General features: G+C 44.6%; 1 protein-coding gene across 1 annotated transcript; it reads right to left on the reverse strand.

Moving 5' to 3' along the window:
* Nucleotides 1–2,368: 2,368 nt before the first annotated feature.
* Nucleotides 2,369–27,345, reverse strand: PGPEP1L (pyroglutamyl-peptidase I like). Its single transcript, XM_025392677.1, is given in 8 exon segments — nucleotides 2,369–2,434; nucleotides 2,436–2,589; nucleotides 3,336–3,562; nucleotides 5,274–5,396; nucleotides 6,213–6,314; nucleotides 9,392–9,530; nucleotides 10,380–10,437; nucleotides 27,078–27,345. Coding segments are annotated over 8 exon segments (1,137 nt in total).
* Nucleotides 27,346–27,820: the final 475 nt, after the last annotated feature.

Genomic DNA, 27,820 nt, shown 5'->3' on the forward strand with positions numbered 1-27,820 from the left:
CCCCCTTCCCACCTCCCCGCCAACTATTAAATGACCAACCCAGGACTCAGCCTTTTCTGCTGTGGTTCTCAAACTGACTTCAGCACTGCCAGAACTAAGCAGGCTCTGTGCATACTGACAAGGGATGCTGGGCGAAGTCCACAGCCCAGGATGTGAATGAGCCTTCTGGGGTTCTCCCTGGAGAACTTCAGAGGCCACAGTGGGGGAAATGATGGGGAAGTTCATGAAGAGGGAGCTCTGGGCCTCCCAATTGGATAATATCTAAAAATTTTAAAAATGTTATGGCATGCTGCCAAGGAGTCTGAAATATAACACTGGAGCCCAGTCCCGGGGGCCCCTTGCTTGACAGTGTCCTGGGACAGAATTGCCCATAGCACAAGCAGATCTCCACATTACCAACCAGGCAGCCAGACCTGTCCACGCCACCCAGCACCACCTCCCCCATCCCCCAACATGCGGGCTTTGATCGGTTTTCTAGCAAATGATCCAGGTATACTTGCAAAGGGAGTCCTCTAAAGGCCACTCCAAATGCAAAAAGTGTGCTGGCGGCCTTGACTGGTTCCTTTGGTTTTTTGTCTTCTTGGGTTTTTCTTGTTCGTTTGTGGGTGGGTGGGGGTGTGTGTGTGTGTGTGTGTGTTTGTTTTTGAGACGGAGTTTTGCTCTTGTTGACCAGGCTGGAGTGCAATAGTGCAATCTCGGCTCACTGCAACCTCTGCCTCCTGGGTTCAAGCGATTCCCCTGCCTCAGCCTCCCGAGTAGCTGGGATTATAGACACCCGCCACCACACCTGGCTAATTTTTTTTGTAATTTTAGTAGAGACTGGGTTTCACATGTTGGTCAGGCTGGTCTCGAACTCCTGACCTCAAGTGATCCGCCCACCTCGGCCTCCCAAAGTGCTGGGATTATAGGTGTGAGCCACCGTGCCTGGCCTGGTTCCTTTGTTAGGAAACTGCAAATGCTTTTCTTAGTAGTGAATGAATCTGAACACTAAATGATGAATTTTTTAAATTTAGTCAAGTGAAAAATGGTAGCTGTAATCACACCAACATGAAATTTCCCAGAGCTTAGCTATCTTCGCTCACTTCCTCCAAAAAAAAAAAAAAAAAAAGCGATGTTACCAATAGGACTCCCAACGGAAATCTGCCCCTAGAAAACACTGAACAGGTAGACTCTTGCTGGGAGAAGCCTGGCACAAGACCCAGCGCTGTGTCATAAAAGCAAAACAAAAGATGAAACAGAAAGGAGATGCTGTTTTTAAAAAGGAATGACACCATGGAGAGAAGCTAAGCCCAGCTATTAACCTGTGCTTTAGGACCAAACACTACCAGTATGACTATAAAATGGTGCAGCTGCTGTGCAAAACAAAATGGCAGTTCCTTAAAAAATTAAACACAGAATTAGCATTGAATCCAGGAATTCACCTCTGGATGTTTACCTGAAAGCAAGAACTTGGACACATATTTGCACACCAGTGTTTGTAGCAGCATGATTTGCAACAACCAAAAGGGGCAAGTAACATAAGCGTTCATCTAAAGATGAATGGATAAACAAAATGTGGTCAATACCTACACTGGAATATTATTCAGCCTTCAACAGAATGAAATCCTGTCCCATGCTACAACATGGACAAACCTGGAGGACATGAGGCTGAAATAAGCCAGATGCAAGAGGACCAGTGCTGCATGACTCCCTCATGTGAGCTACCTAGAGTCAGATTCATAGGGATGGAGGGTGGAATGGTGGGCGCCAGGGGCTGGGAAGAAGAAGGAATAGGGAGTTAACAGGCCTAGAGTTTTGGTTTGGGATGAGGAGAAAGTTCTGGAGATGGATGGTGGTAACGGTTGTGCAACAAGTAAATGTACTGTATACTACTGAAGTGTAAGCTTGAAAATTATTAAAATGAGTAAGTAATAAAAGGGGCAAACACAGAGACAGAGAAATCATACAGTAGAGCCTCGGTGGCTTCAAGGCTACCCAGGACCTGGACACACAAGCTCTAACGCAAGGAATGGGGCCCCTGGAGCAGTGGCTGTCTCTATGCTTCTGTAAGCCTCTCCAAAACAGGTTTGTGGTCCCCATAGTCTGGGAAGGATCACATAGACCCACTGTGTAGATTTTTAGAAGAAAACAGATGACTCGGATTTCATTTTATTGTCATGAAAACCGTAACTGAAGCTAGTTCATCCCGTGAAATGTCCACCTTTCAGAGTGTTCTTTCTCCCGACAATAAAATAGCCCAACAAAATCACAAAAAGTTTTTCCCAATCTTTGTCTTACAAGCAATTTTTGAGAAAGTTTCTCAATGCACAGCTGAATGCTACACACAGGATTGAAACGTTTAATCTTCTCTAAAGGAGCAATGCCCCGGTCAGTTGCCTTTGGCTGGTAGCACCATGGTTGAGTTTTCTTCGAACCGGGCTTTGCACTCCGGCTTTTCCACACTCTTCCAGCATTTCCTGGATGATGACTTGCAAGGCTCTTCCCAGCAGGCTGGCCGGGAGCCCACGCGATAGTGGAGGGACATGAATGAGTGCCGCGCAGCCCTTTCCGTGATGCAGAGAGAGGTAATAGGTATAATCACAGACGTATCTGCAACCACAGGAAATGCCACATTAATTCTTGGACCAGCCTCTAACCTCAGTGAAACATAAGCAGAAGGGGCAATGCAACACCCACAAAGCCTGAGGAGGGAGGACTGACACCCAAGGGAGACTTCAGTTGTGTTGTTTCACCTCAGAAAGAACACGGTGCCGGGGATGAGGTGGGGAGAGCTGGCTCTTGGCCTCATGATCTCATGACCAGCAAGTGACCAAGACAGAAAGGGGTCAGATATTCCACAAACCAGTCCATAACACCGGCATCCCAGTGAATCCCTGTCATTCATGTCTTCCTGAGTCACTTACTCATTCATTCCTTGGGGAAAGGGGAAACCACCTACTGGGGATCAGAGCTTGGAAAAACAAAGGTAAATCAATCTTTATCTGGGGCTACATCAACATAGTTAACTCACAACTTCGGTCACCCCGAAAATCAAAATTAGAAAACATTCACGAAATGTTAGTGGCTCTTGAAGTCTGCCTTCCCATCTCTTCTCCTAGATCCACACACCAAAGACCATGTTCCCACAGGGAGGTCTCACAAACGAGCCCCCACGCAAAGTGTTAGCAACTGTGCTGACCTGCACGCAGCAAAGAGAGGCGATCTGGGGGCAGCGCCGCATGGCCAAGTGGCCGGCTGGACGGTACAGGATGGCTTCTTGGAGGCTAGGGGGATGCCGAAGGCCATTGCTTCTCTCCTACCTGCTCAGAGGCCTAACAAACACCCACAGAGCATACCTGCCTGCATCTCGAGAAAATAGCACCTCGACATCCTCCACAGCTACGTGCTTGCAGACTGCCTTCATGCAGACCCCTGACTCCAGCATGTCTGGGCCGCCAGGTAGGCACACGCCGCCCTCCGGCCGGAAGCCCCGGATGTCGGCGTCCCGGTAGCCTTGGTTCTTGCCAGACTGTTCCAGAATGATCGCCTTGGCGGAGGTGTCCATGCCCACATGCACGACGAGCTGTGTGAACAGGCAACAGCAGAGAGACCCCAGGAAAACGAGGCCCACCCTGCTCACCAAATGTGCAGGAGGGCCACTCCTTTAGCGAGCCCGGCTCCATGCCAAACGTCTCAAACCCCAAATCCACTGGGAAACCCCAGGATCCCCCACTAGTGTCTCCTAATTAATATGGCTGGAAAGAAAAATAGCTGGATTCTTTTGGCTGAGTAAAAACTCGTGCTGCATTTACATTTAAATACTTTTTACTTCAAATTATTCTTACAGAGCAATGTATTCTCTTTTTGTAGGGGGAGGGTTGGAGGGAGGAGAGGCAAGCTGGTTAAGCGGTGAGGCTACCACAGCAGAGGCTTCGTGTTTTGGTGGAAACCTGCATCATTTTATTTTATTTTATGTGTGTATTTATTTATTTTTATTTTTGTGAGACAGAGTGTGGCTCTATAACCCAGGGTGGAGTGCAATGGCACCATCTCAGCTCATTGCAACCTCCGCCTCCTGGGTTCAAGTGATTCTCCTGCCTCAGCCTCCGGAGTAGCTGGGACTACAGGTGCACCACCACGCCCAGCTAATTTTTGTATTTGTAGTAGAGACAGGGTTTCACTATCTTGGCCAGGCTGGTCTCAAACTCCTGACCTCAAGTGATCCACCCCCCTCAGCCTCCCAAAGTGTTGAGATTACAGGCGTGAGTCACCGCGCCCACCTCCTGCATCTTTTTTAAAAATGAAACTTAATAAAGGAAGTTAGTAGCAGTCCAATGAAATCTTAGAATTTATTAAAGCTGATTATTTTTCCTTTTAGAAAAATAGCTGCCCAAGTATTTTATCAAAACATCTGGGGCACTGTCTGAATGGCTTGATAGTGTATGTTGTTCTTTTTTTTTTTTTTTTTTGAGATGGAGTCTTGCTCTGTCGCCCAGGCTGGAGTGCAGTGGCACTATCTTGGCTCACTGCAAGCTCCACCTCCCAGGTTCATGCCATTCTCCTGCCTCAGCCTCCCAAGTAGCTGGGACTACAGGCACCCACCACCATGCCCAGCTAATTTTTTTTGTATTTTTAGTAGAGACGGGGTTTCACCGTGTTAGCCAGGATGCTCTCGATCTCCTGACCTTGTGATCCACCTGCCTCAGCCTCCCAAAGTGCTAGGATTACAGGCGAAAGCCACCGTGCCCAGCCTTGATAGTGTATGTTTTATTAACCTCATCATCTGGTCCTTGTTTGGGGAATTTTTTGGTGGGGGGTGAGGGTGTACCTGTTTTATATACAATAATTATGTCCAGATAAAATGGGCTGGGTGCCATGAAGATGGGCCTCCCCCAGATTGGCCACCCTCCCAGTCGTTCCCTGGGCACAGAGGTCCTTGCCTCATGCCCACCTTCAAACCTACCTGCCCCTCATGGGTATGGATGGGGCCCAACCCAAGGGCCTCTCCCTTAGGTGGAAACTATTTTTGAGTCCTGGCTGGGAATAATACTTCCATTTCTTTTCCTCCTCCTTTCTCTCCAGATTTTCTATTAAGACCTACTCCATATTTTGACTTAAACTTTTACAAACAGACCCAGAACCTTAGACAATCAGCTGGGATCTTGCAGGACTGGTGGGGCCTGGGGACGGGGTGCCCCTCAACCATCAACCCTAGAACCAGGGCCCGGGGGTCTCAGACTCCAGCTCCACCACATCGCCAGCCCCATGCCCCGCTGCCTCCCGCCATCATTTACTTGTGGCTGATGATCTTCCCAGATTCCGGTGACCCTCCGCTTAGCCTCCCTGTAGTCTACAGGCAGCTCCAGAGTCCGCAGCTGCACCACTGTGTCATTCCCCAGGCCCAGCTTGGAGAGCTCCTGCGGAAAGCGGCAGGTGGACTTGCCTCAGTTAATGGAGCGGGCACCAGGAGTCCCTGAAAACCCAATCCTTGGGGTCTACTTCCGGGGTCTCCCGTGGCCTGGACTTTGCCCTCAAGGAGCTCACAAAGTGGCAAGGGGCCAAGAAGAGAGTCACAGTTCCCACACAAGAGGCAAATGCACACAGCAGCACCTATCTAGGAGGGAACACAAGAGAGGCACGTCTGACAGCCATGTTTGCCAAGGGGATGCAGGTGAGGTCTGTGGACAGGCGGGAGTGAGCCAGATGGAGACGCTGGGGAAGAGTATGCCAGGCGGAGGAAGCTGCAAGGGCAGAAGACATCATCAGAACCTGAGGCCTGGCCGGGAACAGTGGCTCACGCCTGTAATCCCAGCACTTTGGGAGGCCAAGGCAGGCGGATCATGAGGTCAAGAGATCGAGACCATCCTGGCCAACATGGTGAAACCCCATCTCTACTAAAAATGCAAAAATTAGCTGGGCTTGGTGGTGCGTGCCTGTAGTCCCAGCTACTCAGGAGGGTGACGCAGGAGAATCGCTTGAACCCAGGAGGCAGAGGTTGTAGTGAACTGATATCGTGCCACTGCACTCCAGCCTGGCGACAGAGCGAGACTCCATCTCAAAAAAAAAAAAAAGAACCTGAGGCCTTTGGGGAACTTGGCGTGACCTGGTGCTCCTGGCAAGGCTGAAGGCTTCTTCCGTGTGTCTTGAATGCCTCAGGACAGGACATTTTGCACCCCTGGACTCTTAACAGCATCCCCAGATATTTTGACAAGGAACTCACCACCTCCACCCACCTCCAGTGCCAGGGAGTACTGCACACCAGGGAAGGCTGGGAACAGACACTGGGGCAGTCTGTGGAAGCCAGACTGAGAGCTTAGCTCAGCGTGAACTTTATTCTTAGGGCAATTGGGAGCCATGGAAAGGTTGTACTCAAGGAGCTAAAGAGCCAGAGCTGCTTCCTAAGGGGATAGAGGAGGAGGCAGAGCTGGGCTGGGGATATCATGCCGGTGATTGGGGTCCTGCCGAGTTTGAAGTGCCCAGGGAGGCTGGCCTCTTGGCTGTTGTGTGTCTAGAGCTCACAGACAGGCTTCTGGGAGGACACTGCCATGTCTGGGCAGCAAAACCTATAGGTTAGGTGAGACGCAGAGAGAGAAAGAGATTCAGAGAGAGACGGAATGGGGAGGAAGTGAAGGGCTGTGGAGCCCCAGAGTCAGGCAGCACCCTCCTGCCCAAACAGCCAGCAGTTTGCAAGGAAGAAAAGAAGCAGCGCAAGAGCTTAGAGCTGTGCGTTTCACTCTTGGTAAAAGTCACATCAGGAACGTTAACACCATCTCCAAAAGGCCCAGCCCTTTCCCAGCACCAGGAGCTATGCTTATCATCAGGATGGTTTTCAATTTACGCCTCTGTTTTTCCTGACTACTTTCCTGGCATTTCAGGGCACTCGGGAGAATGCTTTCTTGGACAGATAATGGCCAAGCCAGGCTGTCTGGCCTCTCCCAAGATCCCAGATAGGAAGTTCCAGGCCCCTGCCTAGGCCTCAGAGGAGTCAGGTCTACCCAGATGCTGCAGAGGCAGGTGGGGACGACATGCCCAGATGAGGCTCTGCCTGGGCTGCCTCATCCAGGAGTGGGGTGGCCAATTTCTGGCATCTCGGGTCTGTCCTTGATCAGCTCAGCCTCCCTGCGGGGCTCTGCTCCACCCTTCAGACACCTGCTCAGTTCCCTCCCCAGCTCAAGCTTTGTTCTCTTCCAAAAATCAATGCCAAGACCAGCATCCCCACTGGGGCCCTGGCGGGGGAGATCACTGGCCTGACTGTGATGGTGGGAGGCAAGAAGGAGGGCCGGGTAAGCACAGGGCAGTGGGCTGTGGGGCCCAGGAGGAAGGGGCTGCAATTCCAAGTGGACCTCCCCAGGCCCAGACAGACCAAAGGGGCTCCAGGCAACCCTGCATTCTAGGTCTTGTGCCGCCATCCATCTTGGGCCTCCTGTCCTGAGGGTACCTGTGAGGCTGGGCATGGAGGGGGCACACTTCAAGGAGTGGGGACAGGAAGCCATCACACTGGGGTCCCCTTCAGCTCTGCCAGAGGATCGCTTGAACCCAAGAGGCAGAGGTTGCAGTGAGCCAAGATCCTGCTGTTGCCCTCCAGCCTGGGCGACAGGGCAAGGCTCCATCTCAAAAAAAAAAAAGAAAAAAGAAAAAAGAAAAAAAAACAAGAAAGAAAAGAAAAGAAAGTGATATTTATTAGAATCTGATGAGCCTGGGGCTGGTCGGAAGCAGAGAGAACACTCTGCACAAGCAGACTGCAGGCTGCAGCCACTCTTTCTGCCAAGAAGGGCTGGTTGTTTTAGCAAAGGGCATGTCGGTTCCATGCAGACCTAGGAGAGCCAGGGCTTTGTGTTTTCTGAACTGGCACACTTTCTCGGCTAGAATTTCAGAGTGTTTTGTGCTAACGCAGGGAGGACAGAGCCGGTGTAACCACTGTCCGCAGAGTGAAATCCAGGGCATTGCTGAAGCTGCAGGAATGAGCCGGCTCAGCAGGGCGCTGTGTGCCCAGCCCACAGTCCCTCAAAAAGGCGTGAACCTCCCCACCTACAAAGGTCCCGAGGAAGCAGAGAGCCCTGCCTTTGGCCTCTTTCTCTCACTTCTTCTGAATCCCACGTCTCCCGAAATCCAGTTGCCAGGAACACAAGGCAGTTTAACAAAGGGAACTGAAGGAAGGAAAAAGACACCAGTTGCTCTCTGAATTTGTTCAAATCCATTGAGGCTGTGGCACCAGCTGGTGTTGAAAAACAGTTGCTGTTTTTCCAAGATCTGAGTCTTCTCTTATCAAATATGAGTTCGGGGCTAGCACCAGAATGCATGAATGCATTCATTTATTGAATTGTTCCAGAAAACTCCCTGAGAGCCTAAAATGCAGCCTCAGCTCATGGATACATGATGGAGGCTCGTGATCTTGGAGATGTGTGAACTAGAAGCGGGCAGGGCTGGGCTACAAAAGCTGAGGGTGAGGACTCAGGGTGAGAGAGAAGGAGACCAAGCCCCCCTGCTTCCCCTCACTGCTGTGAGAGTTTGGGCAACTCATTGTAGTTTTCTGAGCCTCAGTTTCCCTATCTGTGCATCACAGTAATAACAGGACTTTGAAAGGTAAGCGAGGCCATGCAGGTGAAGGGCTGCATGAGGGGAAGGCTCTGTGACCAGGGCTTGGAGGATCAGTAGGAGTCTTCCAGCAAAATAACTTTTTTTGTGGTTGTTGTTGAGACAAAGTCTTGCTCTATCACCCAGGCTGAAGTACAGTGGCACCATCTCGGCTCACTGCAGCCTCTGCCTCCCGGGTTCAAGTGATTTTCATGCCTCAGCCTCCTGAGTAGCTGGGATTACAGGTGCCCGCCACCACACCCAGCTAATTTTTGTATTTTTAGTAGAGATAGGGTTTCACCATGTTACCTAGGCTGGTCTCGGACTCTTGACCTCAAGTGATCCTCCAGCCTTGGCCTCCCAAAGTGCTAGGATTATAGGCATGAGCCACCGTGCCCGGCCCCAGCAAAATAACTATCCACAGAGCAAGAACAGTGAGGCTTGAAAGTATGTGCGAAGACCTTCCTTCCTTTTTTTCCTTCTTTTCATCCTTTCTTCCCCTTTCTTTCCCTGCCCTTCCACCTTTTCTTCTTTACTTCCTTCTTTCTTTTCATGTTACCTTCTACCCATCAGTCATGGGACATGGATGAGGCACCTACTGCTTGCAGTCTCTGTGCTAAGCTCTGGCTGGGGGTTTTGGGGTATGTGTTGTGGAAGGGAGGTCAGGGTGACAATGGAAGAGGGAGAGATAATGTGTTCCTCTTCACCGGATGGGTTGGAAGGGACCTGGGATTTGGGAGCTATCCCATATAGCTAAGACCCAGGCCTGGCCTCCAACACCATCCAGGCTGGAAGCTCCATGTGAAGACAGAAGTTACTGTCAGAGCCAGAGGCTCACCAGGCACAGGAAGAGGAGCACGAGAGATGAGAGGAGGCCAGGCAGACCAGGGAGGGGAGAAGGTGCAGGACAGCCGTCAGGGGAGCAGCAGGCAGCCATTAAAAACGACGTATAAAGCATTGATTGACATGGGAAAGCCCTGGAGAAGGAAAAAGTTTAAAAATCAGGGTCTCAGACTGTTGCCTGCAGCCATGGATGGAAATGGAGCAAGACTGAAATGGTCATCCCCTGAGGGAAGAACTGGGGCTGATTCCCGTTTCTTTCTATACTCTTCATAAGATTTTTATAATGAATGTGTATGTACCATATCTCTGGTTTTAAAAAGAAGGGTTTCAAAATAGTCCAGTAATCCTACTAGCTGTCTCTGGAGGACCCTTACTGTGTGCAGGCACCATGCCAAACACCTCGCCACGACCCTCTTGATGAAGTGCTGATGATGTCCCCATTCTACAGAGGAGGAGACTGAGGTCTAGGGAGGGTACGTTTATTTATTCATTATTGATTTTGGAGACAAGGTCTGGCTCTGTTGCCTGGGCTGCAGTGCAACAGCGTGATCATAGCTCACTGCAACCTCAAATTCCTGGGCTCCGGTGATCCGCCCAGCTCAGCCTCCCAAGTAGCTGGGACTACAGGTGTGCATCACCATGCCCAGCTAATTCTTTTTTTTTTTTTTTTTTTTTTTTTAGTGATGGGGTCTCGCTTTGTTGCCCAGAGTGGTCTCAAACTGCTGGCTTCAAGTGATCCTCCTGCCTTGGTTTCCCAAATTGCTGGAATTACGGGCATGAGCCACCACGCCTGGCTGAGGGTACGTATAAAAGAACAGAGGAGTTCCAGGAAGCAGCCACACAGGAGATGCTACCACAACAGTGGGGGTCCACCATTTAGGCCTGATCACAGCCCTCACAAGTGGGGAAATCCTGGAATGCCAGTTAACGATCACTCTCTTCCTTCACGATGCCAAGTTCCATCTTCCAGATGTGACGCTTACCCCAACCCACTCCCAGTATCCTTTAGGTCATTCTTCCAAACTGCTGGGTTGGTCTTCCCTGAAAAATCCAGGAAGGAAAAACAGCAATGCCATAATTCCCAATCCTCTATCTGGAGTGGTTGTCTCCAAATATTTTTGATCACTTGTCCCTGTTTATAAAAATATTCTAGCGTGCATAAGCATGTGTGCATGCACGCACATTGCCATTAGCTCATGTCTTGATGTCTCAAGGCACAATACACACTTCAAGTGAGCCTCTGGTTAATAAATGGATGTAAATCTATATTTTAAGTGGTTTTCTTAGTTCCTTCCTTTTTGGCCAGCTTCTCGGCTTGTCATTGTTTTTCTATTGAAATGGGCTGACACAGAGCTCCTGTGAGTGGTAGGAGAAGTGCCACTCAGCTGTTTCCTCATGGTTTGCCCAGATTTGTATTATGGTCTTCTTCTTCTTTTTTTGTTTTTAGGTCATTTTTGTGAGGATTCCTTGGTCATCATTTGAGGATTAGTTTAGTTAAAACAGGATAATATAACCCTGAAACCCATTAACTGGGCTGAAACACTTTGTAATAAATGAGAAGTGAATCAAAGAGGGAGGACCTCTCTATCACCACAGCATCCCTTTCCCCACCAGTGCAAGGCTCCTCCTCCCAGGAAGCCATGCTGTCCAGGGAGGTAAGGACACACAAGGCAAGGCATAGTGTCAATGTCAGTCCAGCTATGACATACTGACGAACGTTAATTTCTTATGTTTTATAGACTAAAACTATAGAAATTCACACCATTAGGATGCCCACTATCAAAAACCAGAAAAGAACAACTGTTGGTGAGGATGTTGAGAAATCGGAGGCCTTGTGCACTGTTGGTAGAAATGTAAAACGGTGCCGCCATTGTGGAAAACAATATGGTGATTCCTCAAAAAATTAAACCCAGAACCACGTTATGATCCAGCAATTCCACGTCTGGGTATGTGGCCAAAAGAATTGAAATCAGGATCTCAAAGAGATATTTGCACACCATGTTCACTTCAGCATTATTCACAATAGCCAGGAGGTGGAAACAATCCAAGTGTCTATCAACAGATAAATTGATAAAATGTGGTAAATACATGCAATGAAACATTATTCAGTTTTAAAAAAGAAGAAACCGGCAGGGCGTGGTGGCTCTCGCCTGTAATCCCAGCACTTTGGGAAGCCAAGGCAGGCGGATCACTTGAGATCAGGAGTTCGAGACCAGCCTGGCCAACATGGCGAAACCCCATCTCTACTAAAAATACAAAAAGTAGCTGGGCCTGGTGGCACGTGCCTGTAATCCCAGCTATTTGGGAGGCTGAGGGAGGAGAATCGCTTGAACCCAGGAAGCAGAGGTTGCAGTGAGCCAAGATTGTGCCACTGCACTCCAGCCTGGGTGACAGTGTGAGACTCCATCTCAAAAAAATAAATAAATAATAAAAAAGAAGGAAATCCTGTCACGTGCTACAGTGTGGATGAACTTTGAGGATATTATGCTAAATGGAATAAGCCAATCACAAAAATACAAATACTGTATGGTTCCACTTACATGAGGTACCTAAAATAGTCAAATTCATAGAAACAGAATAGTAGTTACCACAGACTTCCCCAGGAAATGGGGAAGCATTATTCAATGGGTACAGTTTTTATTTTGCAAGATAAAAAGTTCTGGAGATCTGTTGCATAACAATCTGAATATAAACTCTACTGAACTATATACTTTAAAGTGGTTAGGTCATAAATTTTATATTGTGCATTTTTAAATCACAGTTTAAACAACATAGAAATGGAAATCCTAATACTGTATTTTTTCCTATACCCCAATGGATCACCTTGAAAACCCCACTTTGGAAATGACTGAGGATCCTCAAAGAGGTGATGATGTAGGAAGTGTTGTAAAAGGCCTGAAGGATGAAGGGTAGAAGGATCTGCAGGAAAAGGCTGTGCAAGAAAGGGCTGGCCTATGACTCACTTTAGGCAATCACTTTAGGCAACAGAATTCAGCCAGCTTGGGGCCTAAGTGTAAGAAGTCCTGGCAGCTTCTGCATTTCGCTACCCAGCTGTAGAGACCTCAAGGAGAGATCACAGGGCAAGGGACAGGCCCTGCTGTCCTCACACCTGAGTCAAGCCCCCATGACTCCACCTCCTGCCTCCATCTCACTGCAACCACATGAAAGCCCCAAGAAAGATAAGCAGAAGAACTTCCCTGCTGAGCCCTGTGGACCTACAGAGCCAGGAGAGAGAATGGTGGTTTTTTTGATACTGCTAAGTTTCAGATTGGTTTAATTTGCAGCCATTGACAGCTGACACAGAGCATTATAATAAATATTGTGAGGAAATGCACTATACTCAGAGTTATTTTTAGATGGTGAATTACAATCTAATTTTTAAAATGTTTCTTTTTGGTGTTTAGAGGTTTTTTGTAATTGGAAAAAAGAACAACACATGTTGTTAAAAGTAAGATGCATGTTTTTGCTTCCTCAGAAATATAAACTTTTTAAAACAATGATATTCCTTCAACAAATATTAATTTTGCCTCTACCATGTGCTAGGCCCATGCTAGATGCTAAAGACAAAGTGGTGACCAGGACAGAGGAGAGTGAGGAAGGGGCAGATACAGAGAACATTGCCATGGGATAGGGAAGGTGCCCAAGTTCAGTGGCAAACGTGGGAAAAAATAAAGATTTATGGAGAGTGACATCAACAAGATGACAGAAGAGAAGATCCGCTGGCACCACTCCTTCCACAAAAATACCATTAGGAACTATTTAAAGACAAGAATGCCACCTAAATAAATCCGAACAAAAAGGAGAAACAGAGAAACCCTCTGGTCCCACAGAGTTAAGAGAAGCTGCAACCAGTAAGAGAACTGGTCTTTTCAGACTGTGGTATCCCTCCCCTGAGCCAGCATAGTATCACTCACAGAGAATTTCCCTAGACCTGTGGTTGCTGAGGGGAGAGGAGGGAATTGGAGGTGAACATTCAATCTTCCCACCAGTCTGGGAATCTTCATAAGAAGCCTACTCCAGTCCCGTTCCATGGGAACCACTGGGAGTGCCAGGAGGGCTGAACCACTTGGGGTGCATTGGGGACAAAGAATGGGGCACTGATCACAGAAACTGGCATGTCAATCTTGGTGGCTACGCAGCACTCAAATCATCAAGGACACCACATTAAAGAGCCTGGCTGGTACCATAGCATCGCAAAGACAGTAATTGGTGGGAAGGTCTGAATCTTTAGTTAGATTTTTCCATAAAGCCCAGATGTTCATGTGGAGGCTTCCCCTGGCCTTGAAACAACCTAGAGGCTGGAATGAAGTTCCTGTGCCTGCTTGTCTTCCCCAGACTGGGAAACAATGGCTGGGCAGTGGTTTAGCTCCAGAGCAGTGTTAAGTTCCAGTGTTCACTGTATGTCTTCCTCAGACTGGGAAACAATGACAGAGCAACAAGTTCTACTGCAGTATTTTAGTTCTGCTACTCACTATAAGTCCTCCCTAGAAAGGGAAGAAACAACAGGTCAGTGTTTAAGTTCTGATATTAACAAGAATAGATCTAACATCAAAGAACACATGAAAAAATGTAAGAAGTGGCTGTCTTTTCAAGTTCACAGGTATTGATGTAAAGACACAAGGAATGTAAAAATTCAGGGAAATATGACACCACCAAAAGAAACCAACAAAGCCCTAGCAATAGACCTCCCCCAAATTGAGTATTTGTGAAGTGTCTGACAGAGAGTTCAGAATAATTCTCTTAAAGAAGTTCAGGGAATCACAAAAAACCTATGAATAAAAAGCTAAATAAAATTTGGAAAACAATCCAGGAACAAAATGAGAAATTTGACAAATAAATAGAAACAATTTTTTAATCCTAGAAACAAATAATGCAATAAGTGAACTAAAAAACTTATCAGAAAGTTTCAACAGTACACTTGGTCAACCAGAAAAAAAGAACTAGAGTGCTTGAAAACAGATCATATGAAGTTACCCAATCAGCGAAGAAAGAAAAAAAAACAAGAATAAAAAAGAGCAAAGAAGGCCAATGAGAATTATGAGACACCATCAAGAGAACTAATCTCTGCATAATTGGAATTCCTGAAGGAGACAAGAGAGAAAAGGCCTACAAAGAATACTTAAAAAAAATAAGGGCTGAAAATTTCCCAAATCTGGAGAAAAACAACAGCATCCAGGTACAGGAAGCTCAGCGATCACCAATCAAATTCAACTAAAAGAATAATTTCCCAAGGCACATCATAATACAACTAGCAAAAAATACAAAGAAAGAATACTCAAAGCAGCAAGAGAAAAGAAAGGTATCATGTTTAATAGGGCCATAATCAGCCGGGCGCCAGTGGCTCACACCTGTAATCGTGAGCACTTTGGGAGGCTGAGACAAGTGGATCACGAGGTCAGGAGATAGAGACCAGCCTGGCTAACACAGTGAAACCCCTTCTCTACTAAAAATACAAAAAAAAATTAGCCAGGCGTGGTGGCAGGCGCCTGTAGTCCCAGCAGTTCGGAGGCCGAGGCAGGAGAACGGCGTGAACGTGGGAGGCAGAGCTTGCAGTGAGCTGAGATAGTGCGACTGCACTCCAGCCTGGGCGACAGAGCAAGACTCCGTCTCAAAAAAAAAAAAACAAAAAAATAGGGCCATAATATGACTTTCAGAAGATTTCCCAGCAGAAACTCTGTAGTTCAGAAGAGAGTGGTATTTTATATTCAAAGTGTGAAGGGGCCAGGCATGGTGGCTCATGCTTGTAATTCCAGCATTTTGGGAGGCTGAGGCAGGTGGATCGCTTGAGGCCAGGAGTTTGAGACCAGCCTGGCCAACATGGTGAAACCCTATTTCTACTAAAAATACAAAAATTAGCCAGGCATGGTGCCACATGCCTGTAAACCCAGCTACTTGGGAGGCTGAGGCAGGAGAATCACTTGAACCTAGGAGGTGGAGCTTGCAGTGAGCAGAAATAGCACCACTGCACTCCAGCCTGGATGACAGAGCTAGACTGTTTCAAAAAAAAAAAAAAAAAGAGAGAGAAAGAAAAGAAAAAAAAAACCAAAATGTGAAGGAAAAAAAACCCACCAACAACAATACTGTAGCCAGCAAAGCTATCCTTCAAACATGAAGGAGAAATAAAGACTTTCCCAGACAGAAACTGAGGAAATCAACGCCAGACCTGCCTTACAAATCTAAAGAGAGTTCTTCAACTTGAAAGAAACAGATACTACCATGTAACAAGAAAACTTTGGAAGGTATTAAACTCACTGGCACAAGTAAGAAAACAAATTCAGAATACTCTAATACTGTAATTGTGTTAAGTAAATCATGTATGTCTTAAGTATGAGACTAAAAGACAAAACTATAAAAAACAATAATTACTACAATTGGTTAAGAGATAGACAACATAAAAAGATAAAACTGAAACACTAAAAAGTCAAAATGTGGGTGAAGGGTGGTGTTAAATTGTAGAATTTGTTTTTGATACTTTTCTTTGCAATCAATGTTCAGTCGTTATCATTTAAAAATAACTTAAAACTATCAAATTTTTTGTAAGCCTCATGGTAATCACAAAAGAAAAACCTGTTAGAGATACATTAAAAATAAATAGCATGGGCCAGCCATGGTGGTTCACACCTGTAATCCCAGCACTTTGGGAGGCCGAGGCAGGTGGATCACTAGAGGTCAGGAGCTCAACACCAGCCTGACTAACATGGTGAACCCCCATCTCTACTAAATTACAAATACAAATACAAAAATTAGCTGGATGTGGTGGCAAATGCCTGTAATCCCAGCTACTTGGGATGCTAAGGCAGGAGAACCACTTGAACCTGGGAGGTGGAGGTTGCAGTGAACTGAGATCGTGCCACGCACCATTGCACTCCAGCCTGGGCAACAAGAGCAAAACTCCATCTCAAAAATAAATAAATAAATAAACAGCATGAAATAAAAACATTCTACTAGAGAAAAGCACTTAACCACAAATAAAGATAGTAAGAGAGGAAGAAAGGAAGAAGAGCTCTACAAAGCAACCAGAAAATAAGTATCAAAATGGCAGTAGTAAACACTTGCCTATCAATAATAACCTTGAGTGTAATGGATTAAATTATCCAATTAAAAGGTGCAGTGTAGCTGAATGGATTTTGAAAAAAATAAAACAAGATCCAACTATATGTTGTATACAAGAGATTACTTTACCTAAAAAGATATGCACAGACTAAAAGTGAAGGGATGACAAAAGATATTCCATGCAAACAGAAACCAAAAAACAGCAGGAGTAGCTATGCTTATGTCGGATAAAATGGACTTTAAGTCAAGAACGGTGAAAAAAAGGACACAGAAGAACATCATATAATGATAGAGGGATCAATAAAGCAAGAGGATATAGCTATTATAAATGTATATGTACCTGACACCAGAGCACCTGAATATATAAAACAAATATTAATAGACCTAAAGGGAGAGATTAACTGCAACCAATAATGGCAGGAAACTTTGATACTCCACTTTTAGCAATGGACAAATCATCCAGACAGAAAATCAACAAAGAAACAGTTCAGTTAAACTGCACTCTAGACCAAATGGAAGGAACAGACGTTTACAGAACACTCCATCCAACAGCTGAATACACGTTTTTCTCAACAGCACATGGATCATTCTCCAGAATAGTCCGTATGTGAGGTCGCAAAACAAGTAACAAATTTTGAAAAATTAAAATTATATCAAGTATCTTTTCTGACCACAGCGGACTAAAACTAGAAATCAGTAACAGAAGGAATGTTGGAAACTGCACAAATTCATGGAAATTAAACAGCATACTCCTGGACAATAAATGAGCCAATGAAGAAATTAAAAAGAAAATTAAAAAATTTCTTGAGACAAATGGCAATGGAAACACAATATATCAAAACCTATGGGATATAGCAAAAATGACTCTGAGAGGGAAGATTATAGCAACAAGTGCTTTCATCAAAAAGATAGAAAGACTTCAAATAAACAGCCTAATGATGCACCTAATATAACTGGCACTAACAAACCAAACCACACATTAGTAAAAGGAAAGGAATAATAAAGATCAGAGCAGAAATAAATAAAAACTGAAACAAAAAAGCAACACAAAAGATTGCTGATATGAATAGGTGGTTTTTAGAACAGATAAACAGAATCAACAAGCCTTTAGCTAGACTAAGAAAAAAAAGGGAAGACCCAAATACCTAAAATTTGATACGAAAAAGGAGACATTAAAATTGATACCCCAAAAATACAAAGGATCATCAGATATATAATGAACAACTGTAAACCATCAGATTGGAAAATACAGAAGAAACAGGCTGGGCACAGTGGCTCATGGCTGTAATCCCACCACTTTGGTAGGCCAAGGTGGGCAGATCACTTGAACCCAGGAGTTCAAGACCAGGATAACATGGCACAACCCTGTCTGTACTAAAAAAGACAAAAATTAGCTAGACTTGCTGGTGCACATCTGTAACCCCAGCTACTCAAGAGGCTGAGGTAGGAGGATTGCTTGAGCCCAGAAGGTTGACACTGAAGTAAGCCAAGATCATGGCACTGCACTCCAGCCTGGGTGACAGAGCAAGACCCTGTCTCAAAAAAAGAGAAGAAGAAAAAAAAAAAGAAACAAATAAATTTCTGGACATATACAACCTACCAAGATTGAACCATGAAGAAATAAAAAACCTAAACAGACCAATAATGACTAACAGATTGAATCAGTAATAAAAAGTCTCCCAACAAAGAAAAGTCTAGAACCTGATGGCTTCACTGCTGAATTCTACCAAACACTGAATGAACTGATACCAATTCTACTCAACTATTGTAAAAAATTAATGAGGGGCCGGGCACCATGGCTCAGGCCTGTAATCCCAGCACTTTGGGAGGCAGAGACAGGTGGATCACGAGGTCAGGCATTTGAGAGCAGCCTGGCCAACATAGCAAAACTCCATCTCTACTAAAACTACAAAAAAATTAGCTGGGCGTGGTGGCCAGTGCCTGTAATCCCAGCTACTTGGGAGGCTGAGGCAGAAGAATCACTTGAACCTGGGAGGCAGAGGTTGCAGTGAGGCGAGATCATGCCACAGTACTCCAGCCTGGGCAACAGTGCGAGACACCATCTCAAAATAATAATAATAATAATAATAATAATTAATGAGGAAGGAATATTTACAAACTCATTCTATGAGACTAGCATTATCCTGAAACCAAAACCAGACAAGGACACAGCAAAAAGGAAAACTACAGGCCAGTGTCCCTGCAAAAATCTTTAACAAATTACGAGCAAAATGAATTCAGCAGCACATCAAAAAGATCATTCACTGGTTGGGCGCAGTGGTTCACATCTGTAATCCCAGCACCTTGCGAGGCCGAGGCAGGCAGATCTTATGAAGTCAGGAGTTCGAGACCAGCCTGACCAACATGGAGAAACGTCGTCTCTACTAAAAATACAAAATTAGCCGGGCGTGGTGGCACATGCCTGTAATCCCAGCTACTTGGGAGGCTGAGGCAGGAAAATCTCTTGAACCCGGGAGGTGGAGGTTTTGGTGAGCCAAGATTGTGCCATTGCACTCCAACCTGGGCAACAAGAGTGAAACTACGTCTCAAAAAAAAAAATATCATTCACCATGATCAAGTGGGATTTTTCTGAGGGATTGCAAGAATGCTTCAACATATGTAAATCAATAAACCTGATACATCACATTAACAGAATCAAGAACAAAAACCAGATGATCATTTTGACAGATACTAAAAAAGCATTCAATAAAATTCAACATCACTTCATAATAAAAACTCTCAACAAACTGAGTATAGAAATAGCACACCTCAGGCCGGGCACGGTGGCTCAAGCCTGTAATCCCAGCACTTTGGGAGGCCGAGACGGGCGGATCACGAGGTCAGGAGATCGAGACCATCCTGGCTAACATGGTGAAACCCCGTCTCTATTAAAAAGTACAAAAAAAAAAAAAAACTAGCCGGGTGAGGTGGCGGGCACCTGTAGTCCCAGCTACTCGGGAGGCTGAGGCAGGAGAATGGCGTAAATCTTGGAAGCAGAGCTTGCAGTGAGCTGAGATCCAGCCACTGCGCTCCAGCCTAGGCCACAGAGCGAGACTCCGTCTCAAAAAAAAAAAAAAAAAAAAAAAGAAATAGCACACTTCAAAACAATACAGGCCATATATGACAAATCCACAGCTAGCGTCATACTAAGCAGGTAAAACTCTTGCCTGTAAGATCTGGAACAAGACAAGGTTATGGCCATTTTCACCACTTTTATTCAGCATAGTACTGGCAGTCCTAGCCAGAGCAATTAGGCAATAGAAAGAAATACAAGACATGCAAATTGAAAAGGAAGAAGTTATAGTATCCTTGTCTACAGATGACATGGTGCTATATTTAGAAAAACTTAAAGACTCCACCAAAAAAATTGTTAGAATTGATAAATTCAGGCCGGGCTTGGTGGCTCATGCCTGTAATCCCAACACTTTGGGAGGCCAAGGGGGGTGCATCACCTGAAGTTGAAAATTCAAGACTAGCCTGGCCAACATGGTGAAACCCCATGTCTACTAAAAATACAAAAATTAGCTGGTGTGGTGGTGCACGTCTGTAGTCCCAGCTGCTCGGGAGACTGAGGCAGGAGAATTGCTTGAACCGTAGGAGGCGGAGGTTGCAGTGAGCCAAGATCGCACACTTCACTCCAACCTGGGCAACAAGAACGAAACTCTGTCTCAAAAAAAAAAAAACCTAAAAAGAGATGGACCATATTATCCAGAAATCTGACTGCTGGGTATATATCAAAATAAAGGAAATCAGTATATCAAAAAGATATCTGCATTCCCATGTCTTTTGTAGCATTATTCATAATAGCCAGGATATGGAATCAACCTAAGTGCCCATGAATGAATGAATGGATAAAGAAAATATGGTATATATACACAGTGGAATATCATTCAGCCATGAAAAGAATGGAATCCTGTCATTTGTAGCAACATGGATGGAACTGGAGGTCATCATGTTAAGTGAAATAAGCCTGACACAGACAGACAAACATTACACATTTTCACTCATATATGAAAGCTAAAAAAGTTGATCTCATGGAGGTAGAGAGTAGAATGATGGTTACCAGAAGGTGGGAAGGGATGAGGGGGAGGAAAGTATGAAAAGAGGTTGGTTATTGGATACAAAAATGCAGTCAGATTGAAGGAATAAGTTCCAGTGTTCAATAGCATAGTAGGGTGGCAAGAGTTAACATTTATTTATTGTACACTCAAAATAGCTAGAAGAGATTTAGAATGTCCTCAGCACAAAGAAATAAGTGTTTGAGGTGATGGATATCTTAATTACCCTGATTTAATCATTACATATTTTATGTATGTATCAAAATATCACTTGTACCCCATGAATATGTATAATTGGCTGGGCATGGTGGCTCACACCTCTGATTATAGCACTTTGGGAGGCCGAGACGGGCAGACTACTTGATGTCAGGAGTTTGAGACCAGCCTGGCCAACATGGTGAAACTCCGTCTCTACTAAAAATACAAAAATTAGCCAGGCATGGTGGTGCATGCCTGTAATCCTAGCTACTTGGGAGGCCGAGGCAGGAGAATCGCTTGAACCCAGGAGGCGGAGGTTGCAGTGATCCAAGATCATGCCACCGCACTCCAGCCTGGGTGATAATATGTACAATTATTATGTATTAAGAAAAAATTGAAAAGAAAAGATGCATGGTGAAATAAGCCAGATTAAAAAAAGAAAGACAAATGTATGATTTCATTTATATGAAATATCTAGAATAGTCAAATTCTTAGAGAAAGAACATAATAGTGATTACCAGACATTGGGGGAAGGAAGGCATGGAGAGTTATTGTTAATGAATACAGAGTGTTAGTGTGGGACGATGGAAAGTTCTGGACACTATAGTAATGATAGTTGTACAACAATGTGAATGTACTTAATGCCACTTACTTGTACACTTAAAAAGGGTTAAAATGGTAAATTTAATGTTATACATAAATGTTATATATATTTTACCACAATTTTAAGAAAACTATGGCTTTCACCATCACCCTCCCCCACCAACATTTTTTAACCTGACTAAAAAGTTTGATCTGAAGGAAGACTAAATTCATAGTAAATCATTTAGCTCATGCTAACATCCCTCAGGGATAATAACTAAGTCGGGATTTTAACTAAGCGTACTCTTTTCCATATCTGAAAGCCTTCTAGAGCTCTATGGAATCACAATCTAAAAGTCATTTTCCACATCACAACAATAAAATCTGAAGCCTAACAGTATTTAAGCTGCTGGTTTGCTGAAAATGTCTCAAGACTTGAGGCGTCTTGAAGAGAAGTCATTATGGATGGCAGTTATTCCCATATAAATGCTGTATTGCAAACCCAGAACAATCAAAACATAGATGTTTTCCTAGGAACAGAAGAGGCAAGGAGGGGCAGTGGCCACTCCAGAATTTTCTGGTGGCTGAGGCCTGAGCATGGTGAGCTGGTTGGAGGAGGGCATGGTCTTGGTAAGGGAAGCTCATGAGTACATTATATTCACCTGCTGCATCTCAGAGACATCAGTAAAGATATGAAAATTTCAATAAAGATAATAAATTTTTATAGATTATTATTTTATTTCACTGAATTATCACAGCAACCTTTCAAGTTAATAAGAGGAAGAACAGGGAGGTCCCAGTCAACTTGGGCCTCATGCTCCTCACCTGTATAATGGGTACAACAATACTGTATCCATCAGAAGGATTATTAGGACCCCTGAGAGGTCAAGTAAAATGGCAAAAAAAAAAAAAAAAAAAAAAAAGGTGTGTAGTGACTTTGATGAGAGTAGTTTGAGTATGGAACCAGGCCTGGAGGCCAGGCCATGGTAAATAAAATTAAAAGTTAATAGGAATGGTCTCTTTTTCTCTTTTTATTTATTTTTTCTTGATCAGTCTAAATGAAGGTTTATCAACTTTATTAATTTTCTCAAAATACTAACTTTTGGGTTTTGGTTTCTTTGATTTCTATTATTATCTTTCTGCTACTTCATTGATTTCTGCTTTCATCTTTACTATTACCTTTCTTCTGCTTAGTTTGAGTTTAATTTGTTCTTTCTTTAGTTTCTTAAGATAGAAATCAAAGTCACTGATTTGAGAACTTTCTTCTTCTATAATATTGTTTAGTGCTATAAATTTCCCTCTAAGTTCTGGTTTAGCAGCATGCCACAAAATTTGATATGTTATAATTTTCATTCATTTCAAAATGCTTTCTAATTTCCTTTTTAGGTCTCCTTTCATCCCTGGCTTATTTAGAAGTATCTTGTTTGGTTTCCAAAATTTAGGAAATTTCCAGATGTCTTTCTGTTATTGATTTCTAATTAAAATCCATCGTGGCCAGAGAACATACTTTATGTGACCTGAATCCTTTTGAATTTATTCAGACTTGTTTTATGGCCCAGGGTGTAGTCTGTCTTGGCAAATGCTCCATATGCACATATGAGAGTGTGTTCCATGTTGGGTGGAGTGTTCTGTAAATGTCAATGAGGTCTGGTAGGTTGGTAGTGTTGTTTAAGTCTGCTGTATCCTTTTTGGTCTATGTGTTCTGTCCATTATTGAGAGTGGTACTGAAATCATTGACTATTAACTGGGAATTTATCTAGTCTCCTTGCAGTTCTATTAGTTTTTGCTGCATGTATTTTAGAAGCACTACTATTAGGAGCATGAATGTTTACATCTATTATGTCTTCTTTATTTATTGACCAAGGTTCATTGAATGCTTAATACCTAATTGCTACATGACTTTCTGACTCCACATTGTGAGCTCTAGAACACAGCTACCAAGGGAGGTAAAGGTCAGGAATAGTCTTACAAGTGGGCAAAAAATAGGGTGAGCCCAGTAGGCTACTGGCTGAGGGCTGCTGCCCAAAATGCATCTTGTGCCTCTCCAACCATTTCCCCATCTTTAGGGGACCCAATGCCTGAAATTTCACCTCCAGAGATCTTTTCCGTTCATTAGTCCCTGTCTAGATAGTTTTGCAAATGCCTGCAAGAGAGGAAACACAGCAGCACACATGCTTCCCTGCTGAGAGAGAAGGTGCCACGTGTGAGCACTGGGGCCCAGAGTGGAACCCAAAACTGGGAGAATCGGGGGCACCCCTGAGAGGCGCAACTTCCCAAGGTTGGTCTGGGGTGTGGAGTAATCATCTGTGATTACAGATGTCAGTGTAGAGTCCAGGGACCTGATTAATGGCATCTCAAACTGGCTCACAGCCTGCAGGCCCAGGCGGGCCTACTGGATTTTGGAATCCCAGGTTTGGCATCTGTAATGTAGTGCTGACATTTTTCAAGATTTGTATAGCGGAAGTGGATGTGAGGATGGAGATGAGAAAAGGTTTGCCCAGTAGACTTCCCTTTTTTATGTTTCTTCCCCAAAAAACTGTTTAAAATGGAAAAGAACTAAGATTTGTCTTTTGAATCCCAGTCCCAATTAGACATTCTGCTGCCCTAAGTAACCTGCCTGATTTCCAGGGCCCCACTTACTTGTGTCTTTTTCTCTGGCATTAGGCTGTGTGTGTTGCAGGATATATATATACATATATATATATATACACACACACATATATATATATGTTTGTTTATTTGTTTCTTTGTTTTTGTTTGAGGCAGAGTCTCGCTCTGTCACCAGGCTGGAGTGCAGTGGCATGATCTGGGCTCACTGCAACCTCCACCTCCTGGGTTCAAGCGATTCTCCTGCCTCAGCCTCCCAAGTAGCTGGGACTACAGGCATGTGCCACCACGCTCAGCTAATTTTTGTATTTTTAGTAGAGATGGGGTTTTACCATGTTGGCCAGGATGGTCTCAATCTCTTGACCTCGTGATCTGCCCGCGTTGGCCTCCCAAATTGCTGGGATTACAGGTGTGAGCCACCACGACTGGCTGCAGGATACATTTTTTATTACATATACGGCAGTACAAATATAGCCCTAATGCCCTTAAGATTCTGGTCTGGATTCTGTGAAACAAGATAAACAGGTTGGAATGTTTCCCATGCTGATACAGTGCATAACCCAGGAAGGACGTGATGGATTTCATCAAATCTAAGTCCCAGAGATGGAACACCAAGCATTATTTTAGGAACCAGCAAGATAGTAAAAGTACTGCTCAACTGTAACAAAGCGTAAGATGCAGTCGACTGTGAGATTCATCTGATTTCAGGATGCCAAAATTAAAACAAACAAAAAAAAAAAACAAAGAACACCTGGCTCTTTGCATCAATAAAATACGATAGGTGATGAGAACAAGAACAGGAGGACATGCACATAGCAACACAGCACAGACTTCTATATAAAAGTAGTGTGGTTATTTAATAAGTGCCAAACAATTTGCAATTGCAGAAACATGGAACTAGCCCAAATTCCCATCAATCAATGAGTGGATAAAGAAACTGTGGTATATAGATAGGATGGAATACTACTCAGCCATAAAAAGAAATGTATTAATGGCATTTGCAGCAACCTGGATGGGTTCGGACACTATTCTTCTTCTTCTTTTTTTTTTTTTTTTTTTTTTTTTTTGGAGACAGAATCTCACTCTGTCACCCAGGCTGGACTGCAGTGGTACAATCTCGGCTCACTGCAACCTCCGCCTCCCAGGTTGAAGCAATTCTTCTGTCTCAGCCTCCCGAGTAGCTGGGACTACAGGCGAGCGCCACCACACCCAGCTAATTTTTGTATTTTTAATAGAGATGGGGTTTTACCATACTGGCCAGGCTGGTCTCGAACTCCTGACCTCGTGATCTGCCTGCCTCGGAGACTATTATTCTAAGTGAAGTAACTCAGGAATGGAAAACCAAACACCGTTATGTGGTGTTTGTGAGCTCCACTCTCAAGTGGGAGCTAAGCTATGAGGACGCAAAGGCATAAGAATGATACAATGGACATTGGGGACTTGAGGAGAAAGGGTGGGAAGCAGGTGAGGGATGAAAGAGTACAAATTGGGTTCAGTGTATACTACTTGGGTGATGCTGCACCAAAATCTCACAAATCACCACTAAAGAACTTACTCATGTAACCAAATACCACCTATACCCCAAAAACTTATGAAAATAAAGAATGAATAAATAAATAAATAAATAAATAAATAAAAAGTGTCCAATTTAGTCTAACTTTCAATACAGCTAAACACACAGCCATAAAATCAAAGCATGGACTCATGGCATTTCCTTTGGAGCAGAGAAACCTGAATGATCAGGGAGGCATTGTCCCAAGATAGTAAAGGGAGGAGGGAGGAGGAAAAGGTTTCAGGAGGAGATAGACTTTCCAAAGGAAACAAGCCATAGGCCAAAATATGAGAAATAAATATTCATGAGTCCATCCTGATCTAAAGAAATGACTACATAAATAAGTAAACAAATAAGTAAGTGGGTCCAGGAGGAGGAGTCAGCTCTCTCACGCACATGCACTCCCAATAACTGATGTAACTCCTCTGCCCTGAAGCGGAGAGGAACTCCCCACTCAAGTGTGGGCTGCATAGAGTTACTTCCTTTCAAAGAGTACAGGATAGAAGTGGGGACAAAAAGTAACTGTATGTAACTATATGGGGGCCGGGCGCGGTAGCTCACACCTGTAATCCCAGCACTTTGGGAGGCCAAGGTGGGCGGATCACCTGAGGTCAGGAGTTTGAGACCAGCGTGGCTAACAGAGTGAAACCCCGTTGCTACTACAAATAAAAAAATTAGCCAGGCATGGTGGCATGTGCTTACAGTCCCAGCTGTTCAGGAGGCTGAGACAGGAGAATCACTTGAACCTGCGGGACAGAGTTTGCACTGAGCCAAGATCACCCCCACTGCACTCCAGCCTGGGCGACAGAGAGAGACTCTGTCTGGAAAAAAAAAAAAAAAAAAGAGTAATTGTATGGTAGAGAGGCTCGACAAACCCTCCCTCTACCAAGTACGGTCAAGGTCATCATGGACAGTGCTAAGTCGTGTTGATACTGTGTGCCCTTGATCTGACAGGAAGAAAATGACACTTTACCTCTATCTTCCTCCCGCTAACCTCAGTCTGATCATGAGAAAGGCAGCAGAAAAATCCCAGTTGAGAAACAAACTATAAATTCCTGGCCAGATTCTTCAAAACCATCAAGGTCATCAAAAACTAGGAAAGTCTGAGAAATGGCCACAGCCAAGACAAGCCTACAGAAACTCGAGGACTTATGAAAGTGGTGTTCTGGGTGAGATTCTGGGACAGAAAAGAGGCATTAGGGGAAACTGAGGGAACCCGAATAAACTATGGACTTTATGTAATGGTAATATATTCATACTGGTTCTGTCTTATGACAAATACACCATACTAACGTACAAGGTAAATAATGCGAAGAATTGAGGAATATGCATTCTGTGCTATCTTCATAACTTTTCTGTACATATAAATGTATTTTTAAATAAAAATTTCTCTAAAAAAATAAACAGGACACAAGCTGGAGAGGCTGCTCTGTTTAGCACCCTGGAAAAGGGTAAGGACTCTAGACTTGCTAGGGGGCCATGTAGGAAGTAGGGGGACCCACAGTAACACCTGGGGAAAATGTGGGGGTCATTCTGAAAGATCTATCATCTTGGTCTAGTTTTTCTGGCTTGTCTTCCTGTTAATGTGGGAATGGATTTGGGGTTTAGCTAGAACTAAACATATGACTCACTTGTCTGTGAATAGCAAACTTTTCTCCAAATAAGCAGAATAAATATGTCTCCTTGAGTGTTTACTAAGAGCATGGTGTTTGTGGGGAGGACTGTGAAGCCACAGCAGACTCTGTCCATGCACATGGACCGTGGGGTCTCCTCCACCGAGGTGTGGGTTCCATCTACACTCGCCTCGATCCTTAGGAGCTCCCTGGAGTGCTGCCCCTTATGCAGGCGACTGGGGCTATCACAGCAAGCCTTCTGCCCAGGGCACAGGCTCTTTGCCATGGGCTCACACAGTCCCCATATTCTTGTGGATTCTTGTGTCATTTCAAAGTGAGAATGCAAGGACAGTCCTATTTCATGCTGTTCCAAGGCCAGCATGAACTGTGCATCACTACTTGGTTACTTCTCTTCCCAGACAAGGTGGGCTCACACTACAGTCACCAGACTGAAAAAAAGGAGGTGTAAGACGTCATGGGAAAGCGCATTTGGGTTATCCAACCATGCAGGCCAATGTTCAGACAACTCATTGAAGTGGTTGCCCAGGACACGGTTGGCGCTGAGCTGGTGGCTATCATAGGTGAGATCTCTGTAAACTAGAGACACGTCTGAGGTCTCCCTTCCTCCTCATTCTGGTTATTTTTATCTGATGCTTTCTCTGTCTCTCTCTCTCTCTCTTTTTTGAGACAGAGTCTTGCTGTGTCACCCAGGCTGGAGTGCGGTGGCATGATCTTGGCTCACTGCAACCTCTGCTTCCCAG

This window comes from Theropithecus gelada, chromosome 7b (assembly GCF_003255815.1).
Source record: "Theropithecus gelada isolate Dixy chromosome 7b, Tgel_1.0, whole genome shotgun sequence".
NCBI lineage: Eukaryota > Metazoa > Chordata > Mammalia > Primates > Cercopithecidae > Theropithecus > Theropithecus gelada.